Here is a 19,962-nt window from a genome sequence, read left to right as displayed (position 1 = left end):
TTTCCAAAAATTTAAACACAAAATGTGTTTCTAATCGTCTGTTCGATTTAACAGTATAGTTTAATTCAATGCAAATTTCTCTAGAATTTTAGACGTTGCCATATCCTACTTTTCACAAACTTTTTAAGAAGGTAATACTTTTTATAGGTCACGAGCATTAGGTGTATGTAGTAGACTGTCTTTACAAACAATTAAAACGAGAGTCATACGAACAACTATTTATTAAAACGAGTAACTTTTAAAATGGGAAATAAACAGATGTATGAACAGTACTCGAGAAGAAAAAGAAAACAATAAATGACGTCATAAGTGGTGAGAAACAACGGTGTATACCTATTTCTAATGCAGTTGTGATGGTATGAGAAAAACGATTTAAATTGTGGTTTATTACATTTTCAGGGGCCAACTGAATTTTAAATCCCAGGTTCTTTAGCTTGCCAGGACCTCACCCATATAGAATAGAATTCATTGGCCTGCATAGCTATAACAGACCATAGTTTTGAGCTACGAATCGCTATTATATGAATATTTAGGTGACAGATCAAACATGGAAGCGTGGTAGCACTTAAATTGCAAAGCACCGATATGTAACATGGCAACTGTTTTGTGGTAAGACAATAACGAAAGAAGCACCGTTAAATAACGTGTATCGTTGACAATTAAAAATTACCTATTTAAAAGGCAAGCTGCTATACCAGATGTAGGAAGACTTAAATAATGAGGTGTATTGGCAAATGGAGCGTTGTTAATAAAATCAATGACACTTCGTATTTAAACACTGAGAAAAACAACACGTTCCTTTGGGAAAGATAATTGAATTAACCTTGGCCCAGCTAGGATCTGTAGTTCACCGTAACATGCGAGCCATTGCCCCAGGGGCTTCCAGGTTTAAAATTAGCAACTAACGACAATGCATGGGCAATAACAAGTGAATACAAATGATGGCACATGTGTTTATAAATTACATAACACCGAGCATTGCAATATGAAATGATGATTTACATAAAACAATTCGCACAATTTAAATACCGTTAAAAGAAGTATTATATACATTTTTACACTTATAGTACAATAAGTCTGACCAGTACCATTACAGTATAAATAAAAAGCTGACCAGTAAACATCAACTTTGGAATTAATACTTGTACGTTAATCTTTCATTTGATCTGGCAGTATTGATGATATCATTTAGTTCCATTTCTTCTCTATATTTTGTATCTTCATAAACTGCTAACTTCTTGGTCATTTTTAGGTAAGCAAAGTTGGCAGAGAGACACATCAGAAATTGTTTCTGCGAAAAAATGTATTATTGAATTGAATGGTAAGAATACATATATTTACTATGAAAATGCTACGGCATTACTAACAAAAATGGTTTATTATATTTATCACCTCATACCTCATGCTCACTGTCTGTCTGGATAAGTTTAATAAAGATTATAATCTTTTAAATTCTAAGAAGAATTCATCTCTTCAAAGTTTAAAACAAGCTTAGCGTACTTCAAAAATAACTAATATTGCAACTGCTGGCATGAACTTTTTAATCAAGGGCATATTCATAATTTCATTGGAATTTCTTAATGTCAATTCAATATAAGACTTGGAAATAAAGATTAAGGTCCCGAAACCCATTGGGATTCATAAGTCGATTAATATAACCACAAAAGCAAAGGGAACCCAGTGATAAATATGACTCCCAAAAATCAATCAATGATTTTGTAAAACAGTATTGCATGATTTTTGTTTCCTTATTAATTCATATTTTTTGTTATTTTTAATTAATATGTTTTGCATTATTACGTTCAAAGAGATAAATACACGTTATTTTATAGCGCATTTTAATAAATATATATATATCTGTCAATATTTTCTATGGCACCAATAATGAATGACAGGTAATATGAATGAAATGTAAAATATCAGTAAATAGATCAAAGTCCAAACAAAAATAGTTCACACACATTCGAAAATTTTGTAAATCGCACATTGATATCAGAAAATCAAAATCCTAAACATTTTAACAAACAATATCTGCTGGTAGATTAAAATAAACTTAATTAAAATCTAAACCATTACTCTAGTATGTACAGGTTGTGTCTTTACATACACATTTTTTTAGATTATATCTTAATGTTTTGCAACTAAATACAACTTAATATGAGGTAACTGTATTGTTGGTTTAGCAGCCACAACTTTATATGGCACATTTACTCAAGTAGTTTTACCCGTAGCGTGTTTCAACAATTGTTAATCGCTGCTATTTTCCTGTCTCATTGCTATTTTAGTTTATTTGATCTTGGTTACCGTATTAGGACAGATAAATAAAGTTTATGTTATGTTATGATAGTCAGACTTGGATATAAACATGTTGGAATTTTATGTAGTAAACCAGATGTTTGGTTTTTAATCAAACTTACCGAAAAAATCATTATATAAGCAGTTTGGTTTAGTAAAAATGAACTAAAACAGCAACGTCATTGTGCTATGCTGCAATACAGACATAAATATTCATAAATCTAGTTTTTTTATTAACAAACAACCACTAAATAAGCCAGTACACACCATAAAGAACAATGTATTTAATTTAATATTTTTCAGCCAACAAGGCAGCAAAGTTGGCAAACAATATAAACATAAAGTGTTTGCTCGGCAAACATTTTTCTTACACAGGTATCATGGCAATATTTAGAGAGAAAACAGCTTGTAAATTTAAACAATGATAGCTGATACACCTATCTGCAGTACTGTCAACTTTTGCTGTTGTTTTTTTTTAGGAAAAAAATAACTTTTCAAGAGTATTTATTACTCTATTGCTAAAGATAATATATATTGTCATTTTCATATTTGTAAATTAGTGTTACTTCTTATTTTTTCAGCTAAACCCGAGTATGATGTGTTTAAAATTGTAAAAATAAGGTTTTAAATGTTAAGGTTCACAAAAGGTTTACAACAATAATTAGGAAATAACTTTATTAAAAAGTTTGAGAACTACAACAAATTTAGACCTGTGTAACTGTGTTATATCACCACTTAGTTTAAGCTTGGAAAAGTTCAAACACTTAATCCAAGACTAAAGAATAATGATTTTAAATCCATGTATTATTCATTGGTATCAAAAGTTAACTGTGGTGTCTTTATACGAACAACCCTTGGAACTAAACTGAAGTATCACACTGACAACTGGATGAAATGTAATCAATACAAAACCACAATGAATGAAACCTTACTATGAGTTTTCTTGAAAAAACAAATTATTTTCTGTGTGAAACATGCTCTTTTTAAATGCCCTAGGTACAGATATGATTATAGCAACAATACACTGATACATTAAAGTAGGATTAAACTCATAACATAGGGTTTACTATTTATATTAGTATAACTGTAACTTTCTTTATTCTCGCATGTACGGGAAGCGACAGTCATTATACCGGATGTTCTTTTTATACACTCCATTTTACGAGTTACCGCGTATGTAACTTTGTCAGCGTGTTTTTTCTGTACAGTAGCAGCGCGAAGCCTTGAACCCATAACCTTTGAGTTAAAGGCAAAAACTATATGTCAGTCAAAAGGTTACCATTAAAGTGACTGTTATAGCGCCTGTCACAATTCAAACATTGCATGTAAATCAAACAAGTCATGTTTATGAAACAACCTAATCCAAAGCTATAATATTTTATGGTCTGTATATGACACTTAATACTGATGGCGTAATATTGCCACGTCAGGGGAACAGACTGCTAACTAAGCTGGATTTGATTAGCTGAACCATATTGGCAAGTGATGGTGACATATGATATATATGTCTATACCATGTAGATAATATTGTCACATGCACATGTGAAAAATTGACACAAGAAACAGGAAAATAAGCTGTTACACCATATTTTACGATACAACACATGATAAACCAGTTTTCACCCAAATAAAATCCAAAAACCAGCTTTTTACAAAAAATATGCCTTTGGGCATAAATTAAAGCTATAAATGTTGTGATAAAAACAAACATAAAATTCCTAATAACCTTATCATCAAAACATCATGCATGGTAGTCCAGTCTTACTTATAGATAGTAAATTACTTACCATGCTTAAGAGCGTTATTGCAGCCCCAGCAAACGCAACTATATAAAGCTGATAAGTCAAGTTGAACTGAAAATAAGAGAGAAAATGTAAAATGAATTACTATCTTTGTCATGAATATCTGACTTTAGTCATTTTACTTTAGATGGGACGCACAATAAGGTACTACGTAAAACATCGTAATAAAAGGTTTTCAGGGGAAATTTACCAAAAAACATTATGTTTTTTGCATAAAACCAAACAGCAAGAAAAAAGTATAAAAAGAAACAAAAACATATGTTAAAAATTAATTTGTCAGTTTATTTAAATGTACATGTGATGTAACTCTGTAACAAATGATAGAAGCAAACAAAAACTAAGAAAACATTATATATTTGATAAATACTTACCGTTGGTGTGCTACAGAATTTAGTAAGATCATCACCACATATTCTGCCAATATCATCTGGTAGATGCGCAGGAAGAATTCCTGAAAAAGTTTCTCCGTTAGCTGGTTGTACTACAGTTCAACATGCACTAAATATTGCTACTTGTTATATGTATTAGGATCAGTAAGAAAATACAGAAAAAAGTGAGTTAAAAATGTTAAATTAAATTACAACATATATAATTGTATAAAAATGTGCATTATTACAAAACAAGGTATATATACCAGTTGCATTTACAGAACATATTTTCTATGTCTGTTATTTTTGAATTAGCAACAAATATTATGTATTGGATATTGTATACACAGACATGGGAGCAGCCATATTAAAAGGATTTACAAAAATATACTTATTTTAAGAATGGGGTCTTGACCCTCGAACTCTCCTCGGCTGCACCACTGTACATAGACATGAATTACCTGTTTGTCTGAAGTCAATGCAAGTATTTGCTTTGCACTGTGAGTTGGCAACGATGAAGAAATGAATTGGAAATGCGGCAAAGCAAGTAATCAGTAACCAACCCACTCCACAAATATACACAAGCATGGTGTACTGCAAACAATGTCATGTCATTAGGCCAAGGTTATCAATTAGTTTCAGTTTAATGTGAAATATGCAAGGTATCATATTTAATATAAGTTGACATTGTCCTTTTACTGTGCAGCTAGCAAAACTAGCAAAAAATAAAAACTATGACGTTTCTTTACTATCTAGACAAAATTGCGCAACCAAATCTATACATTACTAAAAATATAAATAAATGCAACCTAAATAAAACTTTGAAACAAGTGTAGAAATAATTAATAGGCATAAAAGTATTTTTAAATCAAAAGTTTGTGTCACTATGCTACAAATGTATTGTTCACTTACAAATATGCCGATACAAAGACCACAACAAGATGTTTTGCATCCCTCTTCATAATCACTTTTCACAACCCTTGTGGATAAAATTCCATCCACGAAAAGTAAAATGGAAAGCACGAACATAAAAGCAGCAATACCGTAAATGGAGTATTTGAAGTTTTGAATTCTGAAACAAGTTTAAAACAGGCCCATTACCAACAACAGTACAACACTATACATACAATATGTCTGGCAAAAGCCAAATTGAAAAAACCTTAATTGCACAAAAATAAAACATTGTTGATAGTAAAAAAATTGTGCATGCCCAAATAAAACCTCCAAATTTTAACAAAAGTACTAAATTAAAAATGAATATCACATAAAAGCTCCAACAGGCAGTACTACTAAAAAAACATTTATACAAAACTATACAGATATAAAAACAGAACATTAATAGGTTAAAACGGCTAGTTGCTGTTTTTTACTTACATTGTATCTGTTGATGTTTCATTCCAATAAAAGTCTGTTGAGTTAAGTAATATGTAGCTGTTGCTTACTGCTTCATGGGCTGTTCCACAGAATAAAGCTGTGCCTGCCCAGCATAGAACAGCAGCAATAAGAGACGCCCATGGTACAAGGCTGAGGCATCTTAAACATGAATCAAAACAACCTGAAATATAAAAATCAAATTGTTGTAGAAACATATCAGTTTTCATGCATTCTTAAAACTTTAATTCATTAATGAAGATCAATTTAATTTGTATATATATAAAGGAAGCGAGTAATTTAATCATTAATTCTAATTAATTATCCAATTAAACGGCAGTTTCATGGTTGAATTAGTAATTTAGTTTAGAAAGATAATTACCCATTTTCCTAGTATTAGCACACACGTATTCTTTAGCTTCTCTTTCGTTCTGTGCAATAGTATAAGTACAAACGTAATCACAAGAAACAACGTCTGAAACATACAATATACGTTCATATTAAGTACCATATCATATAACTAATTTCTACACCATGAACTAAATATAAATAACAGTAGGCTCACATTAGTTTTACTTGCAGTAAGTACAAACATGTAAAACAGAAACTACTTAATTGAAGCACTCTATACAAACACTGTTAACTCGCAAACCTATCTCAACTTTGTGCGTTTGCGGAGCTCTGCCGTTGAGTGCGTTCTGCTGTTGAATGCGTTCTGCCGTTTTAGCAAAGTGGGTGTGAAATTGAAAAAATAACGATTTCACAGACACACGCTGCCATCTCGCGGCGTAGACAACTCTAAAACGTCAACAGAGCTCTTAGTTTTTAAAATAAAAAGCTTTAAATATTTAAATAAAAACATTTAGTGTTTTTTTTAACAGGTACTGTTGCGATATGCAATTTACGTAAAATGAAACATTTTTTACATCCGTTTATAGTTGCGTTGCAGGGATATTCCCCACTTTAAGAATGATTTCGTGGACTTGCGAAATCAAGAATCTGTTGTTTTGTTTGCTCTGTTACATAAGAACATTATAACTGTGAAATATATATTGCAAAAGTATATTTCAATTAGTAACATGGCGTCTGGGACTATGTCGCTTTCCCAGTGGGTAAACAAGGAACTAGTCAAGTTGCTGGGAATAGCAGAGACAGACGTTGAAGATTTATCGTCTTACCTTGTAACGATTGATAATCCTGAGGAATTAACCACTTTCGTGACTGAGTTGTTGTCTGAAAATGGCACAGAGTCTGGATTGGACGGCCCCAAAAAGCAGTTTATTCGCGATTTGTTGGGAAGGTATTTACTGAGTCAAGTTTAATGTATAAAATAACGATTACAACACATTTATAGTATGTATTATTTAACTTTAAATAGCTTTTGTGTGATGGTAACCATCTAATCTTTTACTTCAGATGGGAGAGAGTTCGGGTCCCTGACAACGTACTGGTTTGCAAAAAAGATGATGATGACGGTTTTAATGGTGGAAAAAAACTTTTGGGGAAAAAGTTATTGCCATCATCTAACTCTAATCCTTTTGATATGAGCAAGATGGGAGAGAGTTTAGAGGGTGGAGAAAAAAAGGCAAAGAAGAAGACCCATTATGTTTCCTTATATGGTAAAGATGGTGAGATGAGAGCTCATGCAGTTATGTTGCCTGGAAGAAACATTTGCGAATGTCAAGCTCAAAAACATAAGTATGTCGCATATTATTTATATAGTTTAAAATATTTCTTGGAAAAAAGTGGAAAAATAGCGAATAAACAACAGCTGTTATACATGTTTACAGTTAAAAACTTATTTACATTTAATTGGAAGAAAGAAGCGTGGTCGCACTGGTCGCTGCATCTAGCAGATAAACAACGAGCCATTTATGTTTAAATATTTCCAAGGTGAACTTCTAATGGAAACAGAAATGTTTGTAAAGACAAAGTGGGGCTTAAAAAAGGATTGATCCAAAGATTGGGCTATGACCCCCTAATAAATTCCATCAATAGTTTACATAAAACTTAACATAAAAATCTCATTAACAGGCTGGTAAACAATTGCTTGAGCTGTGGGCGAGTGGTTTGTGAACAGGAGGGGTCGGGCCCTTGTTTGTTTTGCGGGGATTTGGTTTGCACAAGAGAGGAAAAGGAGGTGCTGGCAAGAAAATCAAACAAGAGCAAAAAACTTCATGAAAAACTGATCAATATAGAAGGTGGAGGGATACTTGGAAACCAAGGTTATTAAAACATTGAACTTGATAATTAGTTATCCTAAGTTTCAGATACCAGGGTATGCCTTGCAATAATGTTAGGTATTTATTAAATAGGCCTGATGTCTAAACACCTATTTTATGTATACTGCTTTTTTCTTCATCTCCTTTCTATGATTACTTTGTTTTAATTTAATTTTAATCCTAATAGGGCATTCAGCTTCATCAAACATCGCAAGTGCGCTGGAGAAAGCTCGGGCTTATAAAGAGCGGTTGCTTAAGTATGACAGAAGTTGTGCCAAACGAACAAAAGTAATTGATGATGAATCTGATTATTATGCAACCGATTCAAATATATGGCTCAGTGAAAAGGAGAGAAGTCTTCTTAAAAAGAGAGAAGCTGAAATGAGAGAAAAAAGACATGGCTCTAGACTGAACAGAAAGGTAATTTTAGTATATATTGTAGCGACGATGCTTATTGCTCGTTGTATATATCCAACAAAGTAATCTTCCAATTCCAGGTTAAAGCTTATATAGGTGGACTTCGGAAAGCATTAATATTATACTATATGCTGATCAAGTAGATCTAATAACATGCCTTATTGCAGGTTACACTGGACATTGCTGGACGAAGGGTACTGGATGATGCTGATTTAGATATAGAATATGATGTAACAAAGGATGAAGAAATTATGGCAGCAAACTTTGGACATCATTCTGACGAAATCACAGAAGATAATTACATAGAAATAACAAACAACAAAGAAAATTTTCCAGAAATTGCGAACCCAAATATTAATGGACCCACTCCTACTTACTTAACTGAGGTTGCAGGAAAAGTGGAAAAAACAACCAATAAAGTTTGGAAATCAAGCAATAAAAGACTGCAAGATGAGCAGTTACTTGCATTGTCTGATCCGGGAATGTGTCTCAGCATGCACCAACCATGGGCATCTCTGCTTATAAAAGGAGTCAAGAGGCATGAAGGGAGATCTTGGTAGGACAGACTTATAAAATATACCAATTTGCTCAATAAACTCAACCTAAAGGGGTTTTGACTGTATCAGTATGTACAGTTTGTTGAAGTTTTACATTCCAGGTATTCAAACCATCGTGGAAGATTATGGATTGCTGCAGCAGCTAAGAAACCGACAAAGGATGAAATATCCGCAATTGAAGAACAACATAAACTTCACTGGCAAGCCACTGATGGGTTACAGGCTATGCCAGAGTTTCCCAAAGAGTATCCTGTAGGTTGCTTACTTGGTTGTGTGCAGGTAAGACATGTGTGATACTGCCCTACCTATGTAGTTGGCAATAGAAAACATGAAAAAATGGCTTTACAATTGTAAAACTAACCCCCCCCTGCAAATTGCCAAAACATCAATTGTTTGGGAAGTACTGTTTTAGAAGTGTATGTACCTGTATTAATATGCAAATGTATTTATAAAGGTAAAAGAAGTTCTTTCTCAAGAAGAATATTCTGTTAAGTATACAGGTGGTGAATCTGGTGGAGCTTATATTTTTGTTTGTGAAGATCCTCACGAACTTAAAGTTCTGTTCCCTGTAAAAGGAAGACATAAGATTTGGAAAATTGAACCTAAAACTCATCTTAATGCAAAGAGAGGGCTACAAATGTAACTTACTATTTATGATGTTCCAGAAATAATAAATTTATGAAATATTATTTGTGTGCAAATGTGAAATAAAAATGGATCATATGTCTGTGTGGCATTGGGGTTATTGTTGGTCTTGTCTCTATCCAACAATATAATACCAGAGTAAATCAAATTTATACAAAAACGTTTTTTTTATATTATGTCTATTGTTTTGAACGGTAATTGGTTAGTCATAGAAATAGTATAAATCAGTTTACCAAATTCAAGATGGCCGCGCACACGAAAACGTGCTCCCAGGTTATCTTACGAAATATTTCTCGATTAACACCTAAAAGAATATCAACAAGAAGTGTATCTTATGCTGCTCAAACGCAAATACGCAGCGGTAAGTGTGTAGTGAAATAATGGCAAGCCAATTGCGAGTAACACGCTCGTTTCGTCAACATAACCATATTTAGCAGACTGGCATAAACAGTAGATTCTGCGTGTTAAACAATACTTATTTTTAAGCTCAAAATGGTCATCTACGAAGAACCCACCTAAACAAACTCCCAGCCAGTACTTGGCGGTTTTTATCAACGCAACCAGAGGCAACTAGTGAAGACACAGAAGAAGACTTGCACAATATAATCAAGGACGAAGAAAAAGTTGTTGGGGAAGCAAATGAACACGAGTTTCAAGCGGAAACAGCAGAATTGCTGGATATTGTTGCTAAATCACTTTATTCCGAAAATGAGGTAGGTACACCATTTGCAGAAGTTGTTTTTTTTGTTTGAAACTTAACTTTTTTGGGCAGTTTGACAATGTGAAACTACATTTTCAAGACATGTACCCATGTTGAAAAAGAATCTATCTGTGGGCAAAGACAACGCTTATTTGCTCAAAACCAAGTATGTTTGCATATAACCTAAATATCGTTTCAGGTTTTTATCCGGGAAATTATCTCAAATGCGAGTGACGCGTTAGAAAAACTTCGATATAATCGACTTACTACTGATGGTGAGGGTGGAGAAGCCCCACAAATGGAAATTCACATTCGCACCGATAAATATGAGAACACCTTCACAATCCAGGACACAGGTATTGGGATGACCAAGGAGGAATTATCTTCAAATCTTGGAACTATTGCAAGATCAGGGTCAAAAGCGTTTCTCAAGCAAGTTGCAGATAAAGGTAATCAAATGTCATGATTAAATAGGATTTACAGTATTTAATCATAAAGTGATTGGCCGAATTTCAATGTAAAGTGCAGGAAATGAGGATTAACAGTCATTTTTTGCACCGCAGAAAAAAACTGCACGACACACAAGATATGACCAATTTCTCACATTAAGATAGTTGGTAAAATAAATGATGTTTCTGTTGTTTCAGGAGATGCTGGTTCATCCATCATTGGACAGTTTGGTGTCGGTTTTTATTCAACCTTTATGGTTGGAAGTAAAGTTACTGTGTATACCAAATCTCATGATCCCAACAGCAAAGGGTACAGTTGGACCTCTGAAGGGTAAAACAGTTTTTCTATACAATTATGAAAGATCTTGGATTTGTAAATACTTGTTTTACTTTATTTTAGTGGTGTATCATATAAGATCACAGAAGCAGAATCTGTAATGCCTGGAACCAAAATTGTGGTCACGCTGAAACCGGACTGCAGGAAATTTGCTGAAGAAGAGACCGTGAAGAGCATAATAAAGAAACATAGTGCTTTTGTTGGCTTCCCAGTGAGACTGAATGGAAAACTACTGAATGCCGTCAAGGTGATTAAGTGTTAGATAACTAATTCACTGAGCTGTCAGTTTTTCTAACTTTACTGCAACTAACTGTACTCTTGTTTCTTGTATTTGCTAGGTATTACGTATTAGTATAATCAAACTAGATATCTAAAACAGAACTACCCAAAATACAGTTTCGGTAACATAAAATATCAAGCTTTCATAACGGGGTTCAGTGTCAGAAAAAAAAGAGAAGGGGGGGGTTAATTTACATCAAAATTTGCCCCCATGAAACCCCCTCTCTGTGACTTTGGTTCAGGCTTAAATCCAGCTATGTATTTATTTTAAAATATATTTTGACAGCCACTCTGGACACTTGACCCAAAGGACATTGACGAAGATCAACATTTAAATTTCTTTCGCCATTTGACAAACAACCAGAGTGACCATTATCTTTATAAATTGTTTTATAAGACGGATGCTCCATTAAATATAAGAAGGTAAGCCTATAAGATATGGGAATTATAAGAAAATTCCAATAAATATGATGGACACTTTACAAATACCAACCTTCTGTGTAGTGAATTCATGAGTTATTAATTTCATTGTAGCTAATTGGTATTTTCTTCTTATGGGGTTCATATTGACACTTGATTCTGTTTTTCAGTATTTTCTATGTATCTGAACAACAGCCTACCATGCTTGAAATGGCCAGGGATGCTTCTGGTATGTCGGGTGTATCATTGTACAGCAGGAAAGTTCTTGTCCAACACAAGACGACCAATCTCCTTCCAAAGTGGCTTCGCTTTTTAACAGGAGTAGTTGACAGTGAGGATATTCCGCTCAACTTGAGCAGAGAACTGCTTCAAAACAGCGCTCTTATAAGGTTAGATTATGCATTTGCATACATACAAATAATCATAGGATGATAAGAACAGCGGTCCTTAAAATTTAAAACACACCTTGTTAATCTTACCTTTTCAAAACTAGAGCCTTTTTTAAAAGTAAAGTGCATTTGGTCATACTTGATACTATAGTTTGACATATATGATATATTGCTCCCCCCGTTTGTGAATCTTTTGGAACATATTTTTAAAGTTGAATTTTCCTCCAGTAAGCTGCGTGAGACACTGACAAGTCGTTTGATTCGTTACTTTTTGGATCAAAGTCGTCGCGACCCTGAAAAATATTTAAAATTTCATGCCGGTTACAAACTGTTTATCACAGAAGGAGTTTTGTCTGAAGACATGCAGGAAAAAAGGGTAAAACAAATAAATCTGCAGTAGTCGCTATTATGGTGTCTTAAAAAAACTTAAGTGTTACAAGAAAATTTTCATAGTGTTTTTATAGTGTTACAAGAAAATTCCTAAATTGCAAATTGTTTCAACAGTTGTTGTGATTTGTTTTGTTATTCATTTTTTTAAATTCATATCATTATCTAAATTGAGATACATCACTGTAATGATCATAATAAAATATAACTAAACAAGAATTTTTTAATTTAGATTATTCGCTTGTAAGTTTTCTTAACCTACCTAATATTGAAGCACCGATGTTCCTGATTTTACAACTTCTGTTTTTCTCTGCAGGAAGAAGTTGCTCAATTATTGAGATACGAATCATCCACTCTTCCTGAAGGAGAAGTCACAAGTTTTAAAGATTACATTACAAGGATGGGAGAAGAACGTAACATTCTATATTTGTGTGCACCAAGGTAAAAACACACATAGTTACTGCAAGTTACAACCATAGGCGTCTATGTATGGCTACAAGTTACAACACCATCACAATGTGTGTGGCTTGTAAATATGAATTCAGCCAAATGAAAAGTAACAGGGAACAGCTGATGTTGTCCTATCTTTCCACGCTGCATGATTTAAACATTTCATGTACTTTTCACTTACGGACTCTCACTTGTTCAATAGTAAACAGAGTTTCTACCTACACTCAAGACTTTTCTTGTGTTGCTGCTATGAATGTTTTATACAGCACAAACTGATAACTAATATTTACAGCCGAAGCTTAGCTGAATCTTCACCCTACTTTGAATCACTTAAAAACAGCGGAAGAGAAGTTTTGTTTTGCTATGATCCATATGATGAAGTTACTTTACTACAACTGAAAACCTACTCTGGGTATGTAATTATTCAGTAAAAATTTTATCATGTTTCCATTATGTAGTAGGGAATAGTTTTGTTCATGAAATAATGAATGAAAGTAACTGAAGGCACCAACAAGTCTTGAACCCATAACCACTGTGCTACGATGTGGGACTTTTATTACTCACCTTCAATTTGTTTTCTTTGTTTTTGAATCCAATTATTCCCAGGAAACAACTCTTCTCTCTTGAGAACGAAGTGGTTGCCAATTCCTACCAAAATGAAAAGGACACAACACCAAAGGCAGATGGTGAATTGACAATGTCGGACTCACAGAGCAAAGAATTGACTGATTGGGCAAAGGCAGCACTGGATCTGAAAGTAACAGATGTGAAGGTAATGTTTAACAATACAAATAAAACACATATTTTGCTGTTACATGTTTTACCTATGTTGAATTTTTTTAGCTTATGCAATAAACCAAAACATCTTTTTTTAATTTTTTCACCTTGTTATTCAGGTGACTGACAAACTTGACAAACATCCAGCAATGGTGACAGTATGGGAAATGGGTTCAGTTCGCCACTTCTTGAAAAGTCAGTATTTAACGGACCCAAAAGGACTTTCTGAAAGTGAACGAACTGCTTTGTTTAAGCCAACACTTCAACTCAATGCTGTGTAAGTTTTCAATGTTCACTGTATATATTGTTCCTGGCATATACATACTTGTGGTTTCTTCTGGCAAAAAAAAAATGCTGACTGCAGTTTTAATGTCCTATGTATGTCGTCTTTATCAGGGTAAAATGATACTCAAGACCAAAATACAAGTTAACCACTCTAATGTTCAAAGATAAAAAGCACTTAGTGTTTACAATATTATTATTCCAGGCATCCAATTGTAATGAAACTTACCTCTCTTAAGAACGAAGATGAAGATCTTGCCAAAGCTTTGCTGGAGCAGGTGAGTTTAATAGTGATGTCATTGTTACAGTGGATAGCGCGCCTGTCTATACCCTGGAGGTTATGGATTCAAGGGTCGCCACTGCTATTTTGTGCGTGAGTGTTAACGAGCATTATTAAAACGACTGTCTTTATCTTTCTTGCATTTGATGACTCGATGCCAATAAAGTTAATGCTATAACTGAACATTTTTAACCCCTGGTATACTATTTACAGTTGTATGATAATGCTATGGTATCAGCTGGACTGTTTGAAGATGCTCGACCCATGGTCAATCGACTCAATGACCTGCTTACTAAAGTACTTCAGAAGCACTAATCAAAACGAAAACTATACAACTTCTGGAAAACTATTCAATACAGCTATCTTAATCATGTAAATTTTATTGCACAATGTGAGCTTATGAGTGCACCAATATATATGTTAGAAATTATCTACTACACTACAAACCCATCTCTGGAAGTAAATTATTTGCAAACAGTAATTTGTCCACCATGTCCGCAGGTGTTACCACACGTGTTGAACCCACAACAACCTGTATAAATAATAAAGTGATAAACTATATGTGTATTGTTGCATTTGTGTCATTTATGTGCTGTTACAATACAAAGAAAGGGATAAATACCACACTTAATTAAAATTTAAATACCTAAACACTTCAAATTTAAATACCTAAACACTTAAACGGATGACTTAGGGGTATCATACACCCATGTTATACCCCTTTCACCTACAACCTGTAGAAATATTAAAGGGGTCAACCATATTTGTATTGTTGCATTTTTGTGCAGTTACACTGAAAAGATAGGTGTGGTAATACACTTAACTAAACTGAAATAAAAAAACAGATGACAAAATGACCAAGCATTCCCCCTTGTTCTAATTTAAACACTGACTTATGCTATCAATAAACAAGATTAAAAAATAACTGTGATACTTTGACATACTTCTGTAACACCAAAACATACTTCTGTAACACCAAAACATTTAACTCAAACAGTGCGAATACAAGCATTTTTACTACTCCGCTATCAGCATTGGTATATTGGTAACAGGGTAAGGGCTTGGTCAAGGATCTTAGGATTTAGGCTTTAATTAGTCATTACCCCAAGGTAGTAGTATTATAACCATGTGGAAATTCCTGCTCCACACATAGCAAAACATGAACACATACTTTGTGCGTAGATAAAACATAACATAGAAACCAAACTCACTTTCAAGTCTTTTCCATTGATCAAATTATATTCCTTAACTTTGCGATGAATGCAACGAACTTCTTCAAAAGTTATTCCACCAACCATGAATATAATTAGAAGAGAACTATCAGTTGGTCTTGGAGGGGTGACCTGGAATACACAAAAATTTAGTCTGGGTGTTTAAGTTATTTACGTTGTTTTTGATTTTGTTTAATCTTTAAACGCACAAGAATAAAAATCATATAACTGTAACAGACTGTAAGTATAGTGTAACTTTTGAGTGTTGTATAAAAATACAAGTTTAAAGATACCGAAAAATGATATTTTATACATGTTAATGTTAACATGATGAAGTGGCTTAACACTTAATTTATTCCCACCTTTTTAAACATGCTGAAGCCAGTTTTCAATAAACCCATCAGCCCCGTTGATATGTGTTCCATGTCAGGTTCTATATCTGGCTTGCTGGGGTCTAGTACCTTGTTAAGAATCTGACTTATAAGAGAAACATATTCAGGTGGTCCCATTGTTTCTTGGTGAAGGGAATTAAACAACTTCAGATCAGCACGGGAGTTTGAGAGACCTAAAAATAAGATATTTGGGATAAATGAATGAAACTTATATCGTGGCGGGCATCAGAAGATGTTATAACACAGGTGTTTTATTTCAAACATTTCATGCCTGTTGTTGTGTGGGTTACAACATGGACAACCAATAAGGGACCACTGTGTTATAGAAAATGCTGTTAAGTGTCATGCTCAAGACACACTACATATACTTTTAGGTCGTTTAGCCCAAAATCAAAATACACAAAACGCTACTGTATATATCTATATTTCTGTATTTAAAATAGTAATCCATCCATATATATACACCTTGCAGTTTTTCAACAATAAGTTGCACAACATCTTGAGCTTGTCCCAAATCAATATCTTCACTATCTTCACTCCCATTCATGCCTAATGCTTCAACCAAACCATCAGGAAGATCTTCAATCTTGGACTCCGTTATCGCAAGTGAAAGAGTGCTTGATAATTCGTCCCATATTTCTTCATCTAAATAAAAACAAAAGGTTTTATCGGATTCTGTTTTCAAGACCCTGATGAAGTCTTGCCAAATAGAAAACGAAAAGTCTAAGCATTAGCGTTTTATGTATAATATTTAGGCTGAAAAACAAAACAATATTCCGTTATGTCCACTACCAGTAGTATAGGTAACAGAGTGAAACTAAATGATAATTTTAATCTGTTATCATTAAAGACATGTTTGATGAATCATATCTCACCTGGAGCTCCCACTGATTTTAAGGAGCAAATATAAACAAGCAACATCAATATTTCCTCCACTGTCCACTCTCTATTCCCTTCTTCATCTTCTCTATTAACAAAGTATATATGTCATATGTGTGTTAACTAACATACCATAATTTTGTTATTTATCTATTTAAATACAGTAAGAAGATCAGGTTAATTAAAAGAGAGAAGCGAAGAAAATGCAAGATTGGTTAACCAGCTCAAAAAAAATCTTCTTGTATAATATCTTTTTGTATAATTTGAGTTCTTTGCAACCATGAAGGAGGGGGCTGGCTATAAACTGGGTAATTAAGAGCATGGTAAAAGTAAATTGGGGTAGTAACAAGAACAGCTGAGATACCAAAACATATGGTGTCACTCCTGTTATAAAGTTTAGGTTTCATGTTTCCCCAACACCCATCACGTTAGACCTATGAACTTAATGTTAAGTTACCCCAACCACTCACTGGTTTATGACATCTAGTATCCTTGTAAGTGGTGTCGTATCATCAGCACTCTGCATTAAAATCTTCTCCATAGAAGACAGTTCCATCCATTTCTCATGATACTCATGTGAGAGGGTTTGTGACGATGCAAGTGCTAACTGTATAACATGTAATGTATTAATTCATTGAGTAATTTTGTTTAGCAAGAAATGACAAAAATATTAACAATATCACATCGCCATTCTGGTGGCAACCAAGCAACATCTAGGCAAAACACTGTAGTCGTATAGAAAACAAAAATAAAAATTTAGGGTGATTTTTTGGGGGGTGTTTTAATAGTTTTTTTAAATATATTTATTATGAACAACCATATGAGACTTAGTTTGAGCAAAAGTGTTATGCCCAAGGACTCATACCGCAACAAATGTGGTAGAGTCAAACCTTGAACTTGTAACACCTGGTCTAGAGGCCAGTGCTCTAATCACTGCCACACAAGTGTCCACAAATGTCACCCACCTGCAACAGATTGCTGTGATAAATAATTGCACCAGCATTCCCACAAAAAGTTTCAACAACAGAATGTAGTTCATCTGGATTTGCTGACGATTTGTTGCTGCTGATTTTTGGATCAACTTCGAACTCTTCTTCTTCTGCAGCGCTTATCAGTGATCTGGAAATATGAGGTTCAATGAAACTTTGGCTAAGGTGTTCAGTCTTTACCCTAACTCAATGCAACTTTTTTGCTCCAAACCCATTTTTCATCTTTATATGTTTATCCCAGCCTTCATGGTTAATAGTATAATGTATGCGATAATTTGTCTTTAGTCTTGAATATTATGTTCCAATGTTGTACTTTTGAATGTCATACTAATTTCCATGCATTGATATCTTCATTTAGTTATCGGGCTAGGCCTATTCCTAATCAGTTTTATGCACTACATATTTACTTGTGCACATAAGAAAATTATGTAAGGTTTAATTAAAAATTCATACACTCCTACTTTCTTGTTTAATTTAAACAACAAAAACACTGTAGCGTATCTAACTTTTTTAATAGGCTGAGTGCAAGCCTTTGTGAGGATGTCATCATATCTTCAAGCATGCTCGGATATGCTTCATTTGGTGGCATTAGACTGCCTGGGAAATACATGCTCGTGATATCATTGCTGTCACTTTCACTGAGGTCTGTTGGTTTTAAAGATGACAGACACAGCATGTCGATTGCAACGTTATTTGCATGGCCTGTGAAAATGAAAAGGTAATAAAGCAAAATAATGCTGTTTTTCTTTAATAAAAATGGGCAGAACACCATTAAAACAAGAATCAAACAGATATATATAAATATATTGTTTGCATGTTTGTAATACAATAATCTGTTTCTTTATATAGTGAAAAAAATCTCAATTTTTTTATAATAATTAAACATGGGGTCAAATAATTTTTAAGCGGAAATACAACAAGAATTATGAAAACGCCCTGTTTCTTTAATATTTGTTATAAATAACCGACTTACATGGCAACTCTGAAAGAATCCCAAATATTTTGTCCACAACAGAATCGTCTGAATGAGCTGCTGGCCCAACAGTGTCAAGAGTTCGATCTATAAGCAAAAGTGATGCTTGCTTTGATGATGTTTTTCGTCGTTGGCGTGCTGCTGGAAGATTGGCCAGTTGCGTGCCGATTAACCTGCTTGTGCTACCCACCACAAATAAATCATCTTTGCAGTCAAGAGCCTCAAATAAGTTGTTAAGAGAAGCAGCCAGGTTTCGAATTTGTAGCTGGTAGTTTGTGGGCAATGCATAAAAGTGAACGTCGGAAAGTCTGTTTATCTCATGCTGTTCACCTTTACTTTTTCTCACTGCATCAATCGCAGCTAAATCATGATGTAGTAATGGAAAAACTTCATTTAAAGTTGGAGTTAAAAATAGAAGGGATGTAAATGGAGCAATAAACAAGGGAGCATACAGAACTTCACATGAGTAACTCATTCCACCCATCCAGCGAGAAATTTGGGATTCTAAGTCTTCGAAAATGGGTGAATTAGCATCCACCACATTAGTGCTGTTTGAAAATCTATGGGTGTCTTCATCAAAAGTGGTAAATACAACACAGTATTGGAAATTGCTTGATTTAATGGTATCACGCAGTACAGATTGTGCTCGGCCTTTTAAAAGGGAACTGACAATAAAGACAGCTTTTGTATTTTTCTCTCCTCCACTTTCAAATGAGGAGAATTCTTTAATGGACACAGCGCCAGCATCTAGTAATATTTTGGGCCCACCGCTCCAGTATAGGCACTCGGCACATGAAAAGTCAATGAAAAGAACAGATCCTTTAACTTTAGAAAGCACAGGACGCCAAAGCTTGTCATTTGCACCAGCTATTACATCGCCTGCCATTGCTTTACTTTTTTACTGTTTAAATGCTTATCAAAAATGTACTACCAGCTGAAAAATACACAGAATACAAAAAGAGTAAAGTATTTCGATGTAAGTAATGTAGATTTTAACCAAACGAGTAACGTGGTGATTTTAACCAGATGCTAAAGTCTCACAAAAATCTACTACGTCAACAGTCTGTCTGGCGGAATGCTGGCGTAACGAT

The 19,962-nt window shown here is 33.9% G+C and overlaps 4 protein-coding genes across 4 annotated transcripts; 2 read left to right on the top strand and 2 right to left on the bottom strand.

The window, feature by feature from the left end:
• Positions 1-205: 205 nt before the first annotated feature.
• Positions 206-6,311, bottom strand: LOC149725267 (neuronal membrane glycoprotein M6-a-like). The gene is made up of 7 exons (XM_089892944.1): positions 6,219-6,311; positions 5,840-6,020; positions 5,378-5,537; positions 4,927-5,059; positions 4,469-4,548; positions 4,083-4,148; positions 206-1,291 (listed from the first exon to the last, which is right to left on the bottom strand). The coding sequence occupies exons 1-7, from the start codon at positions 6,220-6,222 to the stop codon at positions 1,136-1,138; spliced, it is 780 nt and encodes a 259-aa protein (XP_089749070.1). The 5' UTR covers positions 6,223-6,311; the 3' UTR covers positions 206-1,135.
• A 447-nt stretch (positions 6,312-6,758) lies between these two features.
• Positions 6,759-9,765, top strand: LOC149725266 (activating signal cointegrator 1-like). The gene is made up of 7 exons (XM_089892921.1): positions 6,759-7,136; positions 7,253-7,534; positions 7,871-8,061; positions 8,246-8,478; positions 8,643-9,031; positions 9,134-9,311; positions 9,487-9,765. The coding sequence occupies exons 1-7, from the start codon at positions 6,916-6,918 to the stop codon at positions 9,673-9,675; spliced, it is 1,683 nt and encodes a 560-aa protein (XP_089749047.1). The 5' UTR covers positions 6,759-6,915; the 3' UTR covers positions 9,676-9,765.
• A 114-nt stretch (positions 9,766-9,879) lies between these two features.
• LOC149725265 (heat shock protein 75 kDa, mitochondrial-like) lies at positions 9,880-14,988 on the top strand. The gene is made up of 14 exons (XM_089892909.1): positions 9,880-10,038; positions 10,164-10,390; positions 10,577-10,826; positions 11,025-11,157; positions 11,227-11,410; positions 11,729-11,865; positions 12,033-12,251; positions 12,480-12,627; positions 12,955-13,079; positions 13,381-13,500; positions 13,695-13,860; positions 13,985-14,142; positions 14,353-14,425; positions 14,641-14,988. The coding sequence occupies exons 1-14, from the start codon at positions 9,921-9,923 to the stop codon at positions 14,740-14,742; spliced, it is 2,160 nt and encodes a 719-aa protein (XP_089749035.1). The 5' UTR covers positions 9,880-9,920; the 3' UTR covers positions 14,743-14,988.
• Positions 14,788-19,887, bottom strand: LOC149725264 (sec1 family domain-containing protein 2-like). Its single transcript, XM_089892914.1, has 9 exons — positions 18,872-19,887; positions 18,405-18,600; positions 17,875-18,028; positions 17,380-17,516; positions 16,906-16,997; positions 16,496-16,675; positions 16,001-16,203; positions 15,639-15,770; positions 14,788-14,959 (listed from the first exon to the last, which is right to left on the bottom strand). The coding sequence occupies exons 1-9, from the start codon at positions 19,755-19,757 to the stop codon at positions 14,867-14,869; spliced, it is 2,073 nt and encodes a 690-aa protein (XP_089749040.1). The 5' UTR covers positions 19,758-19,887; the 3' UTR covers positions 14,788-14,866.
• Positions 19,888-19,962: the final 75 nt, after the last annotated feature.

Source organism: Ciona robusta, chromosome 14, assembly GCF_009617815.1.
Source record: "Ciona robusta chromosome 14, ASM961781v2".
In the NCBI taxonomy this organism is placed as follows: domain Eukaryota; kingdom Metazoa; phylum Chordata; class Ascidiacea; order Phlebobranchia; family Cionidae; genus Ciona; species Ciona robusta.
The sequence above is the reverse complement of the archived record's forward strand: the minus strand, read 5'-3'. Positions and strand labels throughout refer to the sequence as shown.

Excerpts from the sequence above, each read along its gene's own strand:
- LOC149725265 (XM_089892909.1), top strand. The coding sequence starts at position 9,921 with ATGGCCGCGCACACGAAAACGTGCTCCCAGGTTATCTTACGAAATATT. Across the intron at positions 11,411-11,728 it reads AACTACTGAATGCCGTCAAG|CCACTCTGGACACTTGACCC; the intron begins GTGATTAAGTGT and ends ATATTTTGACAG. Across the intron at positions 14,426-14,640 it reads CCAAAGCTTTGCTGGAGCAG|TTGTATGATAATGCTATGGT; the intron begins GTGAGTTTAATA and ends TACTATTTACAG.
- LOC149725264 (XM_089892914.1), bottom strand. The coding sequence starts at position 19,757 with ATGGCAGGCGATGTAATAGCTGGTGCAAATGACAAGCTTTGGCGTCCT. Across the intron at positions 17,517-17,874 it reads ATCACAGCAATCTGTTGCAG|TTAGCACTTGCATCGTCACA; the intron begins GTGGGTGACATT and ends CATGTTATACAG. Across the intron at positions 16,998-17,379 it reads ATACTAGATGTCATAAACCA|AGAAGATGAAGAAGGGAATA; the intron begins GTGAGTGGTTGG and ends CTTTGTTAATAG.
- LOC149725267 (XM_089892944.1), bottom strand. Across the intron at positions 5,538-5,839 it reads GAAACATCAACAGATACAAT|AATTCAAAACTTCAAATACT; the intron begins GTAAGTAAAAAA and ends AACTTGTTTCAG. Across the intron at positions 4,149-4,468 it reads AATTCTGTAGCACACCAACG|TTCAACTTGACTTATCAGCT; the intron begins GTAAGTATTTAT and ends TCTTATTTTCAG.
- LOC149725266 (XM_089892921.1), top strand. The coding sequence starts at position 6,916 with ATGGCGTCTGGGACTATGTCGCTTTCCCAGTGGGTAAACAAGGAACTA. Across the intron at positions 8,062-8,245 it reads AGGGATACTTGGAAACCAAG|GGCATTCAGCTTCATCAAAC; the intron begins GTTATTAAAACA and ends TAATCCTAATAG. Across the intron at positions 9,032-9,133 it reads AGGCATGAAGGGAGATCTTG|GTATTCAAACCATCGTGGAA; the intron begins GTAGGACAGACT and ends TTTACATTCCAG.